This window comes from Saccopteryx leptura, chromosome 8 (assembly GCF_036850995.1).
Source record: "Saccopteryx leptura isolate mSacLep1 chromosome 8, mSacLep1_pri_phased_curated, whole genome shotgun sequence".
In the NCBI taxonomy this organism is placed as follows: Eukaryota; Metazoa; Chordata; class Mammalia; order Chiroptera; family Emballonuridae; genus Saccopteryx; species Saccopteryx leptura.
Genome location: NC_089510.1, coordinates 52,641,211 through 52,660,362, shown reverse-complemented (window position 1 = coordinate 52,660,362; position 19,152 = coordinate 52,641,211). Strand labels below are relative to the sequence as shown.

The following is a 19,152-nucleotide window of genomic DNA, read 5'->3' as shown; positions in this document are numbered from 1 at the left end:
ACAGGGCAAGCCTGGGGTTCCTGGTCAGCCCTCCCCCGGTGTCCTCCAGCCTAGCAGCATGCCCATTACCATGTCACTTTTGGGTTCTACCCTTACTTGCTCTGCAATACCTTGCTTTTCCAATCTAGTTACATCATTGTCAGAGTTTGCTTCCCAAAATACTATAATGGACCAGGACACCTGTGTCACCAAATCCAGGGGCTCTTTATTACATTATCTTTAAACTGAAGCCCACCTTCCTTCTTCCACACAGTGTGCAAGAGTCCAACCCGCATTTCCATCTTCACCTACCTTGCCTGTCCCCCTTCCCCTCACACACCTCAGACACCATTCCACTCACTATTCCCCAGAGGTACTATTAGTTTACCCAATGAACAACGAGCCCGCACCTCCTCTGTGCCAAGCACCAGGCTATGCACTGGGCACAAGAATGAGTGAGATATCAACTCTGCCCTCAAGGAGTTCTGATTGTGGAGACAGTTCTGGAAACAAGTCAAGATAATACAACGTGACAAGTGCTATAACAGAGACAGAGAGCAAGGTGTGCTGGGAGCTGAGGGGGAGTGCCTAACGACAGTCTGGCCGGGTGAGGAAGGTGGGAAGGGCATCAGGAAGGGTGTCACAGAGGCGCTATAAATTTGATTTGTGTGTGCGGTGGGGAGAGTAATCACGGCAAGGTGCAAAGTGCAGCTCAGGGTGGGTCAGATGACAAGGAGAAGTGAACAGCAGAAGCTGGCAGGCAGGAAGAGGCTGTTTCTAGGACAGTTTTCAGTAGTGTGGATCTGGTGGGTGCCAAGGAGCACCCATGGGGCGCTCTCCAGGGGACAGTGGGACACTTGGAACTGAGAAGGGAGGCAGGGGATGAAGATGCAGATTTTAGAGATAACTTTGAAAAAAATTTTTTTTTAATTTACCATTATTTTTTATTTTATCTTTTGTTTATCCTTTGACCCAGCAATTCTACTTGTAGGAATTTCTCCTAAAGATATAATTAAAAATATGTGTGAAGATGTATCTACAAAAGTGCTCATTGTTTATAACAGTAAAAGAGTGGAAACTTTTTATAAACTGCTATGGATGTTGAAAAATGTCCAACAGTAGGGGGTAGGTTAAATAAATTATGCTATGTTCTTGCAATGGAATTCTCTTCAGACAATAAAATGAATATTGTAGATGAATGCTTGCTGATATTTTTAAAAGTCCACAATTTTTGCTAAGTAGAAAAAAGCCGCCCTGGCTGGGTAGTTCAGTTGGTTAGAGCACCACCCCTATATAGCAAGATCCTCAGTCAGGGCACATACAAGAATCAACCGATGAATGCAGAAATCAGGAGAATAACAAATCCATAATTCTCCTTCCCTTTCCCTCCTTCCTCTCTCTCTTAAAAAAAAGAAAAAGAAAAAAGCTGACTCTAAAACTATAGTAGAGTGACATCCCATATTTTAAGAAAAAAATAAAATGTTAATGTTTCTTCCTAGGTGGTATGATTATGAACGGTTTTCTTTTTTTCCCTATATTTAATCATACATGGCTTTTGTTAAAAGATAATTGCTACTTTAAAAATTGAATAAGACAAAAGGGAATGACCTAGGGAGGTCTCAGAGAATGAGAAGGCTCAAGGATGCAACCCACTCACCTTGATACCTTTGTCCATGCAGTTAACTGTACTGACTGTCCCTCCCATATCCTGTTTGCTACATGACTGCATGATAGGAGTACAAATAACAGGCTACCAACTGTGGGCCTTGGACAAACTTTTCGATTCTCTAATTCTGTGTTTTCATCTTTCTAGTGGAGAAAATAACATCTTCCTAAAAATGGTTTCATGACAATATTTGCAGACATACAGTAGCTGCTTCATAAATATCAGTCTATCTTCCCTTTCTTCTTATTCACTCTTCCTCACTAACCCCAGATTCGACCTTTAGTCTTTTTTTGGCCTTCACAGTGGAAATTAATGCCTTTTCTCTCTGAACCCCTTCAATGCTTCGTTTGGACTTCTGCTGAACACTGACTGAGCTGCTCTGTACAGAGTTAGCGGTTAACTGGTCTCCCCCCGACTAGGGCAGAGCTGGGTCATCTATTCCTGCAGCACCTAGCACCTAGCATCTACACAGCACATAGGGAGTGCTCTATGAGTGTTTATTGACTAAATTCATGTGGGGTTTTTTTGTTTGTTTGTTTTTCTTTTTGACTTAGCTAATCATGGATTTCTCAAAGGCTTGATTACTCAAGAGTTAGTTTATTCAGATCTCTTGGAAATTTTCTTCTCTCAATTTGTAACTCTGGCAAGATTTATCTTCCAACCTGCAAAAAGATGATCAGCAGAGAGAGAAACTCACTTAGACCTCTAGGCTCCTCGTCAGAAGTTCTGCAGAGCGCTGGAGGAAGAAGAGTCAAGTGAAGTTTGTTTCTCCCCTCACCAGTTGTCCAGGCGAGGAGGCGTGGTTCCCCCACTCGCAGTGTTTAAGCTACGCGAACTTCCATCAGGACAGATTACGGGCAAAGGGAATTGGATAGGTGTGTCATTCCACAGGCCCGGGTCGTCTCTGACCGGCAGTCAAGTCCTTTTCTCTACCCACTCATGCCTCTGTCGCTGCGCAGGGAGTAGTATCTGGTCACTCTCTACTCCTTCCCTCGTCCCCCCTCAAGCGGAGGCTGGAGGCTCCGCTTGGCTTCGGTTCGCGTCCTTCCCGATAACACCTTGCTACGTAGGGGAGGCAGTCCGGTGCTGACGAAAGATCTTTCGGTTGCAATTTGCGAGACCTGTGTGCTTCGCGGAAAGTTAAATTATTGGAGCCTCAGTTTCCACATCTATAAACTGGGAATAATCACACAGGCCCCGTCCCGAGTCACATCCCAGGGTTACTGAGGGGAATCAAATGAGATTTTTAAAAAGCATAAACTGCTAAATAGCTCTATATAAACACCAAGTGTTCTAGTGCTGTCCGTGGGTCTCCTCGGGAACTACCCACCAAAGCTGTGCTGTCCGCCCCGCCCTGGCTGCCTGGGCCTCTCCCACTGCATCTCCATCTTTTCCGTCATTGTCTTTCCGAGCCTCACAGATCCTCGGTCTCTCCATCTACCCCGTCCGTTTCCGGGTCCGGCTCTTGGGCCCCTCCAGCTCCTCCAGGGACCGTGGTCTCCCGCTCCCTGCGGCAGTCCCGGCCCGGGCGCCCCCCGCCCTGTGTGCCCTCCTCTGGCACGGCCACCAGGCCAGAGAATGGCCCAATAAGAACGCCGGACTCAAGTCTGACAGCTCAGGAAGCGGCCAATGAGCCGGGCCAGGGAAGGGGGGCGCAGCGCTCGGGCTGAAGTTGGGTTGAATGGGGGGAGGGGGATAAAAGGGGGACACAAAAGAGGGGAGATAGCACTAGGGGCACAAAACCCCAAACAGTACGGGGAGGACCGCGCTCCGCCCAGGGCTGGCCAAGAGACGGAGGGCTGAACGTGGCTCCAGGAGCCAGAGAGGGAGGGGGCGCGACGAAAATTTTAGGTGAGGAAGAGGAGCTGGGGCCCCTGCGGCTCCAGGAGCCGGGCCTGAGGATGCCCGCGGGGCGCCGAGGCGGGGACCGCGGCCGGGCCAGGGGCGGAGGCGGCCGCAAGTCCTTGTGAGCCAAGGCCGGAGCAGCGCGGGGGGCGGGGAGGCGGCGGGAGGAGGGGATGCGGAGGGCGCTCCCGCGGCGGCGGCGGCGGCGGCTAGCAAGCGAGAAGGGAGGAGCGGCGCGAGCGGCCGGAGCGGCGCAGGGCCCGCGGAGTGCATGGCGCGCCTTGAGCCTGGCTCCCCCGGGCACCTCCGGAGCGCCACCGGAGCGCAGCGGCTGTTGGGCGGGCCCCTGCCAGCCGGCTGCATCTAAGCCCCAGCCCTCGATCTCTGGATGCCGTGCTTCCCGGGAGAAGCCCGCCTGTGTTGGGGCAGAACGGCGGCGGCGCTACGCCGGATTCTGCCCTCCGCCTAGTCCTTCTGCACCCGGCCGCGGTGGGCCCGCAGCCGGCTGCGAGGAGCCTAGAGCTTGCGGAGCCGGCGCGACAGTCCTTCTGGGCCAGCGGGTCCGGGCCAGCTCCGGTCCGTTTTAGGGGAAGAGGGAGCCGCGCCGCAGGAGCGGGTCCTTGCCCCCGCCCCCTGCGCGGACGCGCTAAGGCTCTGCTAGGCTTTTGCGGGGGCACGCTCCCACTCTCGACGCGGGAGGTGGGGGATGCGGACGACAGCCCCCCCTCGGGCTCCCGGACCCTCCCCCCCGGGCTCCAGAGCTGTTGCTCCGCCTGCCGCCCCCTCCCCCGTCCTCTCCACCCTCCATCCCACCTCCCCACCCCTCCTAAGAAAATAATGCTGGTTGGCGCTCGCACCTCCCAGTCGCTCCCAGTACGCTGCGAGGAAAGAGCACCCGCTTGGAGTCCATGCCAGGACCCCCGCTGAGCCGCCCTAGCCTCCGCCGAGCCGCGTGTGCCGCTGCGCTTCGCTAAGGCATAATCCGCGAAAGCCGCGCCCGGGCATTGGCAGCCCCGGGGAGGCGCCGCCTGCAAGGACAACTCTCCGTCCCGCCTCGTCCGCAACTCTGGTTCTAGTCGAGCTCGACGCGAGCCAGGAGTCCGGACGTCCCTCTGCGCGCGGCGCAGCAGCTCGACCAGTTCCCGCTGCCCCAGCAGGGAATCAACTCCATCTCGCACCTGGGACTCCTGAGGCGTATTCTCAGCCAATTCTCACCGCGGGGCTGTGCCTACCTCCCAGCTCGCCCTCTTTCTCCGCTCAGGACGGGGGTGCCAAGATGCCCCGCTGCTGCGCAGGGCCCCGGGCCGCCCCCGACGTGTGACCCCAGCTTGGTCCCCCTGCTCGGCCGTCCGCCCTCCCCTTGGAGACCCCCGGCCCGGCCCCCGGGGGAGGAGGAAGAACACGACGAGGCCGAGAGGGGGATGTCCAGCTCCAAAAGCGTGAGCCCCCCGGGCTACGCGGCGCAGACAGCAGCGGTGCGGGAGTCCCGGGGAAGCTCGGAACACCGCCCCGCGTGGGGAGCGGCCGATTCCCGCGCCAATGGCTACCCGCACGCCCCTGGGGGTTCGTCCCGCGGCTCTACCAAGAAACCTGGGGGGGCGGTGACCCCGCAGCAACAGCAGCGCCTGGCCAGCCGCTGGCGCAGCGACGACGACGACGATCCTCCGCTGAGTGGCGACGACCCTCTAGCCGGGGGCTTCGGCTTCAGTTTCCGTTCCAAGTCTGCCTGGCAGGAGCGCGGCGGCGACGACTGCGGTCGCGGCAGCCGCCGGCAGCGGCGGGGCGCGGCTGGCGGGGGCAGCACCCGGGCGCCCCCTGCCGGCGGCGGCGGCGGCTCAGCGGCCTCAGCGGCCGCAGCCGGCGGGACAGAGGTGCGCCCCCGCTCGGTGGAGCTGGGCCTGGAGGAGCGGCGGGGCAAGGGCCGCGCAGCGGACGATCTGGAGGCCGGCGCCATCGAGGGCGACGAGGGGTCCGGGGATGGCGGCAGCTCGGCGGGCTCGGGCACGGGCCGCGGTGCGGTGCTGTCTCTGGGCGCCTGCTGCCTGGCGCTGCTACAGATATTTCGCTCTAAGAAATTCCCGTCGGACAAGCTGGAGCGGCTGTACCAGCGCTATTTCTTCCGTCTGAACCAGAGCAGCCTCACCATGCTCATGGCCGTGCTGGTGCTTGTGTGCCTCGTCATATTGGCCTTCCACGCGGCGCGGCCACCTCTCCAGTTGCCCTATCTGGCCGTACTGGCGACAGCTGTGGGAGTGATCCTCGTTATGGCTGTGCTCTGCAACCGCGCCGCCTTTCACCAGGACCACATGGGCCTGGCCTGCTATGCGCTCATTGGGGTGGTGCTGGCCGTCCAGGTGGTGGGCCTGCTGCTGCCCCAGCCGCGCAGCGCCTCGGAGGGCATCTGGTGGACCGTGTTCTTCATCTACACCATCTACACGCTGCTGCCCGTGCGCATGCGGGCCGCGGTACTCAGCGGGGTGCTCCTGTCTGCCCTCCACTTGGCAATTGCCCTGCGCTCCAATGCCCAGGACCAGTTTCTGCTCAAGCAGGTAGGGGCCCACCTGGCCACAGGGACTGGATTGTGGGGTCAGCAGGCCAAAGACAAGCACCCCACCTGCCCACTTTTGAAGTGGTGAAAAGGGGCAGAGAGACATGTTGCTGTCATCTGTGTGGTGTCTTTGAGCCTATTAATCTGCTCTCAGCCCTAGCTTTTTCATTTATTAAAAGAGTGTCCTTGTATTGTACGTAATGCTCCTGACCGCAGAAAACATGCACTGAACTGTAGCCATTATTGTAGGGATAAGAATGACGAAGGATATGGAGAAGTCCGCTTCTCTCCCTGTGCTTCTGTCTCCCTATATGTATAAAGGCCCCCAACAGAAGTGGCTGGACCCTGTAGCAGATTCTCCCTCCTTAGAGCCATTGCCAGTTTGTTAACAAAATCCTGGATAAAGGATTGGGGAGACCCTGGGCACCTCTTGCCCAGTTTTAAGGAAGAGTAGTGATTACCCTGCCAGTTGAGGCTGGGACTGACTGGTTGTTTTGTTTACAAAGGTGCCCCAAGCCAAAAAGTTGCCACCAGCAAAGGGAGGAGGAACCCTCAGAGATATGTATGGTGGCAGTCCCGTTCCTTGCTTGAGCAGAAAGCTAATGTTGGATATCCTGACCGCTTCCTGTTGGTGCTCCTGGCACTTGCTTGTGGTGGGGGCTTTTATCTCTGCTGGGACTGATTGGGTGAGCCTAGAATGGTGGACTCAAGAGGAAATAAAACTTTGTTAACCTGTGACTCCACTGTAGGGTTTTGGGTGAGGAGTGTACTTGCCACACTGACCTCAGAGTGAGACCAGCCCTTCTGATGTGCACACCTCCCTTTAGCAATCCCCTTGTCTGTGGCCCCATGGACCTCATCCATGGACCCCTGTTAAGCCCATTGGTTGGCATGTAGCTCAACTGGGAGAGAGTCAAGTGGCCCTTGTTGCAGGCTAGTCTCTTGACCATGAACTCCATTACAACCCTCTGAGGGTATTTGCCTCCTCTATAGAACCTCTTAATTATATTCCATTGTCATTGCCCTCCTCTTTCTTTCCACCTCTAATGCTTTTCTCAGACTTTTATCCTGTTGAGGATGACAGCTTTCTTGAGGGGCTCTCCTATGCCCCCTGACTCTCACACAGGGAATGGCACTGGTATGTACTTCAAGGAGCTGAACTCTAGCTGCACCTCCAAAATGCTCTGTGACTGGGAAGGACGGGACCTCTCTGGGCCCCAGGTTTCTTTTTTAAAGAAGGAGAGGATTGTGTGTGCTCTTTAAGAGTTCCACCTTCCTCTGTCCCAAGCCTCACCTCCTGCAAGGAGCCCTTTCCTTTGAAACAGCCATACTGGCCGCTTCTGCATGGCAACAATGGATTCAGAGCCACAGCAGGGAGCACTTACTATTTTCAGGGTCCATTGGTTTTGCTCCCCATGCAATGTAAGCACCTTGGACTCAGGAATCCTGAATTATACATGTTTTTCCTCCTCTGTCCTCTCTTGTCTAGCCCAGTGCAAGGTACTTAGGAGGGATTTAATAACTGTTGCCAATTTGATTGGGTTCCAATGAGTAGAGTAGGTGGGGTTGTTAATGTTAAGTTAAAGTTTTTCTGATCTGAAAAACTTAAAGAGATCAGCTTTGAACTGGAGAGAGATGGCTATTGAGAGATGACGGTTAAAGAAAAGTTAACTACTATTGTTAACTGAGCCAACCCTGCTGGATGGAGTTAAAGCTTTAAAAGCTTTAACTTTTTCGACCTGAGGACCCAGACTGTCACATGGATATTGTACTTTGGGGGAGTTGTTCCTGGCTTGAGTAGGTTTGACTTTTCTGCAGGGAGAAGAGCATGTCATCCACACAGAGTGGTAGAGATTTTCAGGATCATTCAGGGTATTTCTTAAACCAGATTTGGGATATAGAGTCTGATTACAGCTATAGTAATCCTACATGTATGATTTCAGGAGATTGGAGTCAGATCCCAGGAACCTGGGCTGCTCCAACTCCATCTTAGCATGAAAATGCCATTGCAGCAACAGAGTATCTGTCTGACTTCTAGTTCCTCAGGCAGATTCCTCTCCTCTCCCCACCCCTACAAGCCCCCAGCCCTGGCTTCTTTTTCCCACTGTGATCTTTACACCTTCACTTGGGTGTAGGCTTTTGGGTTGACTTTACACTTAATTTCTCAAGATCTCCTTGAAATACAGCAGAGCTTGTTAGGAATGGTCCCCAACAAGGGAGTGGAGTGCAAGCATTGTTTCTTTTTGGCTTCAGAGAAAACAGGGGTCTTTTTTGTTTGTATTTGATTTACCTTTCTGATTATGTCTGATAAAAAATTTCTATTTCTTGAGCCAACCCTGCTGGATGGTGGGGAAATATAAGTGGAACAGTCCAGCATTAAAGTCTGTCTTAGCTTACCCCAGAGCGGCAGACATTTGAGGATGCTTTGGGTTAGGTACCTTGTTCTTTTCTTTGATGAGGATATGGGATACGGGTCCGGGGAAATGGGGCAGCAGTGCCTAGTTTTGAATGTTAGGGCTTTGGGAAGTCCCATCCACAGTGTCTGTGAGCATGTAGTAGGCGCTCAGGAAACTACTGGCATTTTTTCACTTCTTCTGTGAGGCTGGCCCCCTCTCACTTGAGTACTTTACTCTTCCCCAACTCCTCTTATGTTTGGAGCTCTGCCATTTGCTCCAACTAGGAGGAGAAACATTTGGGTTCTCTCTCTCTCTCTCTTTCTTCTTTTTTGTGATTTGGTTTTTTAATTGGTACCTCCTAATAATTTTTATTCAAGAGAGAATGGAGAGGCAAGGTGGGGCAGTTCACTTTGGGGGATTTTTTTAAAAAAAATCTTTTTTAATAATTGATTTTATAAAGAGAGGAAGGGAGAAAAAGAACAGGAATATGGATCTGTCCCTGTGTGTGCCCTGACTGGGGATCGAACAGGCAACCTCTGTGCTTTGGGACAAAGCTCTAACCAACCAAGCCATCTGGCCAGGGCAAGGGGATGATGTTTTTCTTTCAAGACATCTCTGGCTCTAGCTTTTCCCGTGGCACCCACCCCCCACCCCCTCTGCTCTTTCTCTCTCCCTTCCTTTTTCTCCCTTCCCCTCTCCTGTTGCTCTCTGCCCACCTCTCCTCTCCTCTCCTCTCCTCTGCCTGCCCTGCTTCCCCATCTCTACTCCCCATCGGCAGCCTCCCTGCCTTTCCTTCTGTGCTCTTGTCTCACTGTCGTCTCCTTGATGGGGTACAGTAGGAGCGTCATGGGGCTGTTTTTTTCTCCTTCTTTGCGTGTACAAGTCCCTCTGCTACGCCCATACCATAAATAACACTCAAGCATCTGCCAAACACATTCCTCACTTGTGTTAATAGGCTGCGATGATGCTGGAGCCTGTTGCCATGGCAACCTCATTTTTGTTTGACTGTATCCCACTCTGCTGCATAAAGCCTCTGCATGTACTCACACACAAACAAGCATGCTCACACAACTATTACATATGCTTAGCTATTAAAGATTATTTTGGAGAGCAATCTTTGGGGCTTGTGATGGTGGGTGGTCATTTGACCAAGGAGATGAGCATTTTCCACTGTCCGGCTTTAGGCGGTGATAATGGATAGAAGAGCTCTTTGAAAAATAGAGAGTTCTGTTCAGTGTGGGGTATTGTTATTCTGCAGTTACATTAACCCTGCCTGATGTGGTTTCTGACAGAAGATTATGACCCTGTGTGGGTCCCCGTGAACTTGGGAGCGCTGTTGGAGGTTGTCCTTGCAGTGTGGGACCCCCAACCCAGCCTGTCTGCGGCCCTTTTCTCTCTTCCTCCTAACCCTTTTGGAGAAGCTCAGTGATTTTCTGCATTTTATCCTTTGTGCCTGTTTGAATGTACAAGTGTCACCAGTTGTTCCAGATATCAGAAAGGCACAGGCACCATGTAGGTGATGTTCTGTGACTGTGAGCACGTGTGAGTATCTATAGCGAGGAGGCTGGGGATGGATGGGGATGGGAGCCAACTGCTGTGGCTGCCAAGGGGTGGGCTATGTGTGTGCAGAAGTGCGTGCATGCGTGAGTGCGTGCATGCGTGTGTGTGTCTCTGGTGTGGGCTGGCCCCAGTGTGCATGTTGTATGCACATGAATGTGTCTGCTGTGTGGGCTGGCCCCAGTGTGTGTGTGTGCATGTGTGTGCGTGTGTGTGGCTGTTCTTTGGGCTGGCCCAGGTAATGGAGGTAGGTCCAGAGAAGCCTTTGTGTTACTTTGAAAGGAGATCATTGCAGCTCTGTCCTGTTTATTCTTGGCTGGTGGCTGGCTTCCTGTGGCCATGTGCCTTTCTAATTCTGAGCCTTGATTGCCCTCTGACCTTGACCTCTGGCTTCTTAGGGAAGTTCCTTGGATGCACATTTTCATAATGAGTTGGGGTCTAGACTTGAGTGGTTGGCTCCCCTGACCCTGTGGAGTACTGCCCTTCCCTTTCAAAAACCCTTCCTGTTCCTCACCTCCCCAGCTGCCCAGTGAGCCCCACTGAGGAGCTGCCTCCTCCCTCTGGGACTTGGCCCAGAGCCCTGTTTGGTGGGTCACTGTGGCTGCCTCATATGCACTGCTGGCAGCCACTGCCTCCCTGATTGCCTGGGTGGTGTGGAGGAGGACACACTTCCAGGGCAACCACCGGGAACTGGGAATCACCTGCCACCAATTACTTCCCCCAACACCCGCATTTGTGGACCAGAGAGATCTGGCCTCTGTGAACTCCAGCAGCACAGCAGGCTGGGGGTGGGGCCTGGGGCTGTGTTTGGAGCTCAGGAGGGTCTGCTTGCCTTGCCTCGAGGCTAATTGTATTTTCTAATTATTTTTGCTAATTGTTTTCGATTATGTTGCCTCCTCGATGGGTGGGAAGGGGGTGCTTTGAGGGGAGCAGAGGCCTCTGGGGCTGGGGGTTGAGTAGGACAGTGTTTTTCAAGCACCCTATATCTTCATACAGCCTCAGGATGGTTAACTCCTTCGTGGACCGGCAGGAAATTCCTGGTGGACCAGTGGTTAAAAACCACTAGAGTAGGGCTTCTAGTGGGCGGGGGTGGTTTTCTAGATCCCAGGGGTGTCTTTATTCCTGTGGGGAGGACTTCAGGAATGGCAGAGACCCAGCAGGGAACAGAATGATCAGCTGCTGTATTTGCAGGAATGTTCACTGTTAATAATTCAATGTAAGTTTTGATCTGAAGCAAGACCACGAGGTTTGTGTTCTGTGGAACCTAGAACAGTGTGCTCATGTTCTTATGTAAAGAGGACACAGATAATGTCTTACACCCCATCACAGAAACCTGCCCAGCCTCACAGAAGAGTTTTAAAAATCAGCTTCAACGGGCCTGGACAGCAGCTTTCCTGTGCATGTGGGCCCTTGCCCGGCGTCAGGGCGATGGCCTGTCCTGGGCTGGACCTCCTTTCCTCCCGAGAGGGGTGAATGGAGCCCCCTCCTTGGTTCCGGCAGAAGTGGGGGTGCGCGTAGCTGGGAGGGGCACCCCATGTGGAAGCCTCCCTGTGATGGTACCAGCCTCTTGCTGGGGGACTTCCAGTCCATGACTGCCTGCTCGCACCTCGGTTAACTATTTACCTGGTGGTGGGTCCTGATTGTAGTCCTTTGCTTCCTAGGAGCAGAAGCCTGTTTTGGGATGGGAAACAGTTTGCTCCCGGAGCTCCGACATGGGCTCGTAAATTCTCTGGGTATAGTTACATAAGTGATGTTTGAGCATTTCCTTCTTTCTCCATGCTTATCAGTTGGGGGGAGCTAGCCAGTAGAGGTCAGGATCAGCATTTATTTTCTCAAACACAAAACTTCATGAAGATAATTGGAAAGCCCTGTTTCCCCTCCCCTTTTCTCAAGGCAATGTCCAAATGCAAGATAGGGAAGATCTCTATTTACAGCAGTGTGAGCAAAATCTAGGGGTTTCTCGTTGTGGGACTGTGAGCTTAATGTGAGTCTGCATTCTGGCCTGGCTGTTGGTAAAGACCAGCAGGGTCTTGTGTAGACTTATGAGCATATCTAGCTCACTGGCTGATTGAAATCCCTTCTGAAGTACCATGTTTGGTGCTAGAGTTCAGAGGAGGGCACCCTGACCAAGCGGTGGCACAGTGGATAGAGCGTCGTCCTGGAACGCTGAGGACCCATCTGAAACCTTGAGGTTGCCGGCTTGAGCATGGGCTCACCAGCTTGAGCCTAAGGTTGCTGGCTTTAGTGTGGGATCATAGACATGACCCCATGGTCACTGGCTTGAGCCCAGAGGTCACTGGCTTAATGCCCAAGGTTGCAGGCTTGAGCAAGGGTCAGTGGCTTGGCTGGAGCCTCCTGGTCAAGGCACATATGAGAAAATAATCAAAGAACGACTAAGATGCTGCAACTATGAGTTGATGCTTCTCATCTCTCTCCCTTCCTGTCTGTCTTAGATATCCCTGTCAGTCCCCCCCCCCACCTCTCTCTAAAAAAAAAAAAAAAAAGAATTCCTAGGAGGGTGACTGATTTGGCAAGGGGACTGGAAAGCTTGACTTCTGAGAAAACATTTGAAAGGATGGGGGCTATTTAGCTGGGAGGAGAGCAGACTATAGCAAGGTCAGGAAAGCTGAAGAGACAGGCAAGGCGTTATTGCTGGGATCCCGACTGTCACGTGTTAGGAAAAGGACTACATTTATTTCTGGTTGCTTCCAAGGGCAGAGTTGGTAGTAGCAAGTGGAAATAGTCAACAGATTTCAGCTCAGGGTAGGAGTTACCTTTCTAGCCTTTGGAGTTGAAGTTGTCAAGCCAGATGCCCCCTGGGGCAGCCACCGGTGTCAGTGGAGGTGGTCAGATGGAGACCTGACGGCTCTCTGCCAAGCTTGTTACTGAGGAAACGGCAGGTTCTGCTTCCCAAGGTCTCGGGTGGAGCCCAGGGTGGATTTGTATTTTTGTTTTTTTTTCTTCATTTTTCTGAAGCTGGAAACAGGGAGTGACAGTCAGACAGACTCCCGCATGCGCCCGACTGGGATCCACCCGGCACGCCCACCAGGGGGTGATGCTCTGCCCATCCTGGGAGTCACCATGTTGCGACCAGAGCCACTCTAGCGCCTGAGGCAGAGGCCAAGGAGCCATCCCCAGCGCCCGGGCCATCTTTGCTCCAATGGAGCCTTGGCTGCGGGAGGGGAAGAGAGAGACAGAGAGGAAAGTGTGGCGGAGGGGTGGAGAAGCAAATGGGCGCCTCTCCTGTGTGCCCTGGCCGGGAATCGAACCCGGGTCCTCCGCACGCTAGGCCATCGCTCTACCGCTGAGCCAACCGGCCAGGGCTGGATTTGTTTTTTAGATCTAGTTTTCAAAGCTCTGCAAGTGGTCTTGATGACCAAATCTTAAGTTTGGGATCATTGGCCCAGATAACTGCTCAGGTCACACACAGTCCTTAGGATTCTGTGGTTTAATATCTTGCAGCAGCATGACTGCCTCCTAAAGTTCATTGGAGTGTCCTCTCATCATGTCCATCTCAGCTTCTGTTTAGAGGGAGCAAAATCACTGCAGACCCATTGGGATGCCCCCCGCTCCCGTACAAGTGGGGCTGGGAGTGTGTACTGGTACAAGGATGCAGTCCCAGAAGGTAGCTGGTAATGATGGAACAGGACGCAAAGGACGTCCCAGACCTGGACTCATATTCTCCTCTGGTTCCTCCTCCCACCCATTCCCAAGCCCCCTTCCTGTTTGAGGCAAAGCAATCTATGGCTTTCCATTAGTGGTGGTGGTAGTGGGGGCTCGCCAGAGAGATGGACCTCAATTTGAGTCCTGGTTTATTAATTCATTTTCCTGGTAAGTGAATATGAAAAACCTTGAGGATATGCAGGTCTGGAATGGATGGTGCGGAGTGAGAAGGATGAGGAGAATGAGGAGCTGGGGGTGGAGGAGAGAGGCTAGAGGTAGAGAGTTACGGTGGGTTTGAAGGGGGAAGAGTAGGAAGGACAGGAAGGGTGCATCGGGGCTGTGCTTGTGGGGAGAGGGAAGAGTGGGGAAGTGGGGGCAGGGTTATCTCTGGGAACAATGAGATATAGTCACAAGAAAAATGGGGTAGACAAACAAACACTGGGAAACAGTAGTGGCTTTATTCTTTAGGCCGACCTCATGTGTCAGTATGAAATCCCACTCCCACACCCCCACTGCCTCTTTCTCTGGGAGGGTTATGAGCTGTAGCTTCTGGGCTTGAGGCTTCCTGACCTCACACTTGGGTGGTCTGGCCTCCCTCCCCCTTAGGGGCTCCCTGGGCCTTATCACACAGCTCACTGAAGTCCCAGTTGGCTTTTGGAAGAGGTCCTAACAGACCTAGTGCCCGGCTCAGTGCCCTGGCACACAGTAGGTACTCGGTGAGGGCTTTTTTGTTGGAAGGATGAATGAGTGTGTGCACTAGTGGTGGGGTGGGTGGACAGCTGCACGCAGACTCTCGGCTGTGCCGAAGTGCTAGACCAACACCTCCACAGGAGGAGGAGATGTAGCTCAGCTTGGAAGCCTATTTTGGTGGATTGTGATCCCAAACTCGGAGCAGGGCTTCCCAGATCCCTCCTGCTGCCATTTAAAATGTGTGCCTTCCTGGAAACAGAGAACTGTTGCCTGGCACTGCTGATACTATATCGCTTCACAGAGTTGAAAACCATTATTAAGCCATTCTTTCTCCTTCTTCCCATTCATTTAGACAACAACCACTTATTAGGTGCCTACTGTATGCCAGGCACTGTGCTAGGCCTTGGGAATTCCAGGATGCTTCAACCTGCATCCCAGCTCCCAGACTCTTCCACTAAGTGTCCTTTGGAGGGATGTTAATAGAAGTTTCACATGTACCCGTTCAGTTCTGTGTCATACAAGTTCAGGAAATGCTGGGTGAAACAGGATAGACTTCTTTACTATAGGACTTTAAAGCTTTTAGTATGTTAATATGTACTAAAATTTCCCAAGCACATATCAAACATATTTGACCCCAGAACCAGTTTTCCAAGGAACAGATTAGGGGGGTGTCAGTGTTTGTTCAGACTCACTTTAGGACACACTGCTGCAGGGCTGGGAGGAAGCTCGAAGTTTCTCAGGGCCCAGCCCCTGCCTCTGGGACAGACCTGGGAGAGTGATCTAGACACCCGTGTTTGGGGGCTTTCTTCCCTCAGGAAGGAGATAGCCCAGCTTGTGTTGGCTAGCTGCCTGCTTTCAAGTCTCATTTCCCATCTGGGTCCCAAATCCTTCTTAAAATAAAGTGATGGGGCGGGAAGGGGCTGGGGAGATACCTCTTTTATCTAGTTTCAGTTTCTCTTAAGGGTTTATGTGGCATCTTAAATGCAAGCCTGGCACGGGGCTTATCCTTTACGAACTTGATATTATTTGATGTTAATATCAACCCTATGAGAAAGTCATTTTTATCCCCATTTCAGGGCTGTAAAACAGGAATAAGGGAAGGTAAGTAACTTCCTCAAGGTCACACAGCTAGTGATCATAGCAGATGGTTCAGTGTCTGCCCGTATTCCGGGGGCATGTACCTTTCCGCTCTTGCCAGCCAGACGTCCAGCTGTCAGCACCTGAGGGCTTTCTCTGGCCCTTAGCCCGTTTGTCTGCTGCCGGGGCAGGTCGGAGGCGCTGAGAGTGAACCCCCACCCCTCCAGAGCAGCTGTCAACCAATGACTGTGGGGTGCTGGTGGATAAATACCCCAGCTCCCTTGCTGCTGGGGGCGAGGGAGTATAACTCTGAGGCGTGTGTTTTCACATTGGTCCCAGTCTCACAGAAGGATTCAGCTCCGGTTGTCCACAGGGGTAACATGCTTGAAAACTTTGTGTGACTTTCTTTTCTTTCTCTTCTTATGTGTCCAAGCCCCTTCTAATGTTTCCTGGGGTCGTCTTCCAGATAAACCGTTTGTTCTTTAGTCCCCGTCTCAGGGTCTTTGTCTGAGGAAATCCACACTGAGAGTTGAGAAAGCAGGATCCTCACCCGGGTTTGACGTGGGCGTCAGGGAGGGGACAGACCGCCCGCTGGAGCAGAAACGCAGCAGGTGTGGAACTCGGTGGCGCACCCGGAACCCTCATCCCGCCTCGGGCCCTCTCCCCGTGGCGCACTCGGAACCCTCATCCCGCCTCGGGCCCTCTCCCCGTGGCGCACCCGGAACCCTAGTCCCGCCTCGGGCCCTCTCCCCGTGGCGCACCCGGAACCCTAGTCCCGCCTCGGGCCCTCTCCCCGTGGCGCACCCGGAACCCTAGCCCCGCCTCGGGCCCTCTCCCCGTGGCGCACCCGGAACCCTAGTCCCGCCTCGGGCCCTCTCTCCGTGGCGCACCCGGAACCCTAGTCCCGCCTCGGGCCCTCTCCCCGTGGCGCACCCGGAACCCTAGTCCCGCCTCGGGCCCTCTCCCCGTGGCGCACCCGGAACCCTAGTCCCGCCTCGGGCCCTCTCCCCGTGGCGCACCCGGAACCCTAGCCCCGCCTCGGGCCCTCTCCCCGTGGCGCACCCGGAACCCTAGCCCCGCCTCGGGCCCTCTCCCCGTGGCGCACTCGGAACCCTAGCCCCGCCTCGGGCCCTCTCCCCGTGGCGCACCCGGAACCCTAGCCCCGCCTCGGGCCCTCTCCCCGTGGCGCACCCGGAACCCTAGCACGGCCTCGGGCCCTCTCCCCGTGGCGCACCCGGAACCCTAGTCCCGCCTCGGGCCCTCTCTCCGTGGCGCACCCGGAACCCTAGCCCCGCCTCGGGCCCTCTCCCCGTGGCGCACCCGGAACCCTAGCCCCGCCTCGGGCCCTCTCCCCGTGGCGCACTCGGAACCCTAGCCCCGCCTCGGGCCCTCTCCCCGTGGCGCACTCGGAACCCTAGCCCCGCCTCGGGCCCTCTCTCCGTGGCGCACTCGGAACCCTAGCCCCGCCTCGGGCCCTCTTTCCGGTTTGAAAACATGTTTGTCGCTAGCAGAGTGCTTGCTGGACGAGCAGAATGATGTGAAATTTTAAAAATTACAAATACACGTATATTTTTTGAACTTCTGCTTCTTAAAAATATGTGGCTTTCTGTCTCCTAGGTCGTGGCTCATATATCAGCCCAAAGACAGAAATGCTTTTACATTGATTTGCACTTTATAGCTGACAAATGACTTGACCATAGTGATCTCAGTTACTTCTCGACAGCTCTGAGGAGGTGCTGGGTTAAGGTGGAGCAGGCACCGACTTTGGGGCCCAGGAGCCCAGGGGAAAATGCTGGCTATCGGATCCTGGCTGAGTTGCCTTACCCTTTCTTAATCAGCTTCCTCTCTGTAAACTGGGGATAATAGATTCCTGACTGACAGGACCTGTTGTGGAGTCCCAACAAGGTAACACACGCAAGGGCATTCATTCAAAGTTACAGGGAGGAAGAGGTAGAAGTTCAGAGGGGTTGAGTGACCTCATTTAGGTCACACAGGTAGTCTGTTAGCTTTGAGCCGCTAGACCAATCCAGATCTCTGACTCCAAAGCCTGCTCTCTGAATCTCCACGGCGGGCCCGCCCTGCGGTGCCTGCAGAGGCTGCCGGAGGCACAGCTGCTCTCCAGCAGTCGTCTCGGTTTGGGTTTGGAATGCATGGTTTTTTCATCGTGATGGCCTCCCTTCCCTCATGGTGTCTGGCTCAGATGGGCATTAAATTATTTGTCATTTCCTGAGCCTGCAGTGATGTTGCAAGGAAAGGCAGAAGTGTTCAGGGGGCACCAGGGAGCAGATGTTTCCCTGTGAAGAGCCCCTGAGTGGCATTGTGGAGGAGACCCAGAAGCGATGCTTAGCTCTGGGGTGAGGCTGCCTCACACCCAGTCCCAGTGGCATCCGTGGAGAGGCGGGGAGGGAGGAGGTTTCTGGGGACGTACAGGGTCACTTCTCGGTACATCCTGGAGGTCAGATGCTGGGTCTTTCTACTGAGTAGCATCTAGTACAGGGGTCCCCAAACTTTTTACACAGGGGGCCAGTTCACTGTCCCTCAGACCGTTGGAGGGCCGGACTATAAAAAAAACTATGAACAAATCCCTATGCACACTGCACATATCTTATTTTAAAGTAAAAAAACAAAATGGAAACAAATACAGTATTTAAAATAAAGAACAAGTAAATTTAAATCAACAAACTGACCAGTATTTCAATGGGAACTATGCTCCTCTCACTGACCACCAATGAAAGAGGTGCCCCTTCCGGAAGTGCGGTGGGGGCCGGATAAATGGCCTCAGGGGGCCGCATGCAGCCCGCGGGCCGTAGTTTGGGGACCCCTGATCTAGTAGATAATGCCCTATGCAGTTTAGTGCTTACTCTGGTGCATTTCTAGGATACATTTAAAAAAAATTTATTGATTGATTTTTTATTTTTATTTTTAGAGATAGAGGAAGGGACAAAGAGAGAGAAACATCAACTTGTTGTTTCACTTATTTGTGCATTCACTGGTTGATTCTTGTATGTGCCCTGACCCGGGATCGAACCTTCAACCTGGTTGTATCAGGACACTCTGACCGGTGGAGTTACTCGTCCAGAGCCTAGGCTGTGCTTTAAACCCAACTTCCCAGAACCATCAGCCTCTTAAAACGGACCCCAAATATCCTTCAGCTGTGCTTCAAATCCACTTCTGTCCCTCTCACTCGTCTCAAGAAAACTAAAGGAAGATGAAACTCCTGCCCAAGGGCCATTCTTTTACTAAGTGGATTTTCGAGGTTTTATTTCCACATTTTCTTTTGGGGATGGAAAGTCTCTTTATTTGTTCACTTAACATGTTCAAGTCCCAAGTCTTCCTCTGGTCAAGTCCCTTCTCCTGAGGAATCTATCCGCCACCCCGCCCCCGACTGGCTCTCAGGTGGCAGTGCCAGCCGGGAAGCGCCTTCGCCCTGACACCTCAGCTGAGGGGGCTGCCGGGGGGGGGGGCAGAGCTGCACCCCCAGTGCGCGGCGGGGGGGGGGGCTGGTGCCCCTCCAGGGGCCCTGCCTTTGTAACATCTGGCTGTGAATCTAAATTAGAAACATCCTCTTCTTTTTTCTCTGCGGCACTTACACTGGTTCGTAATTTTATCTTGGTGGGTAATTTTATTGATCAGTCTTTCTATTCGACTCTTAGCCCTCTGAGGGCTGGGACCTTGCCAGTTTTAATACCCAAATATTTATCGAATGTTACTGTTTTTCTGACCCTCACTTG

The 19,152-nt window shown here is 53.4% G+C and overlaps 1 protein-coding gene across 1 annotated transcript in view; it reads left to right on the top strand.

Annotated features, from left to right (window-relative positions):
- The first annotated feature begins 4,359 nt into the window (after window positions 1–4,359).
- The window catches only part of ADCY5 (adenylate cyclase 5), a 163,945-nt gene continuing 149,152 nt past the window's right edge, over window positions 4,360–19,152 (top strand). The window contains exon 1 of the mRNA XM_066348010.1: window positions 4,360–6,039. Coding sequence (XP_066204107.1) covers window positions 4,912–6,039 — 1,128 coding nt within the window. The 5' untranslated portion in view covers window positions 4,360–4,911. The remainder of the gene's footprint in view (window positions 6,040–19,152) is intronic.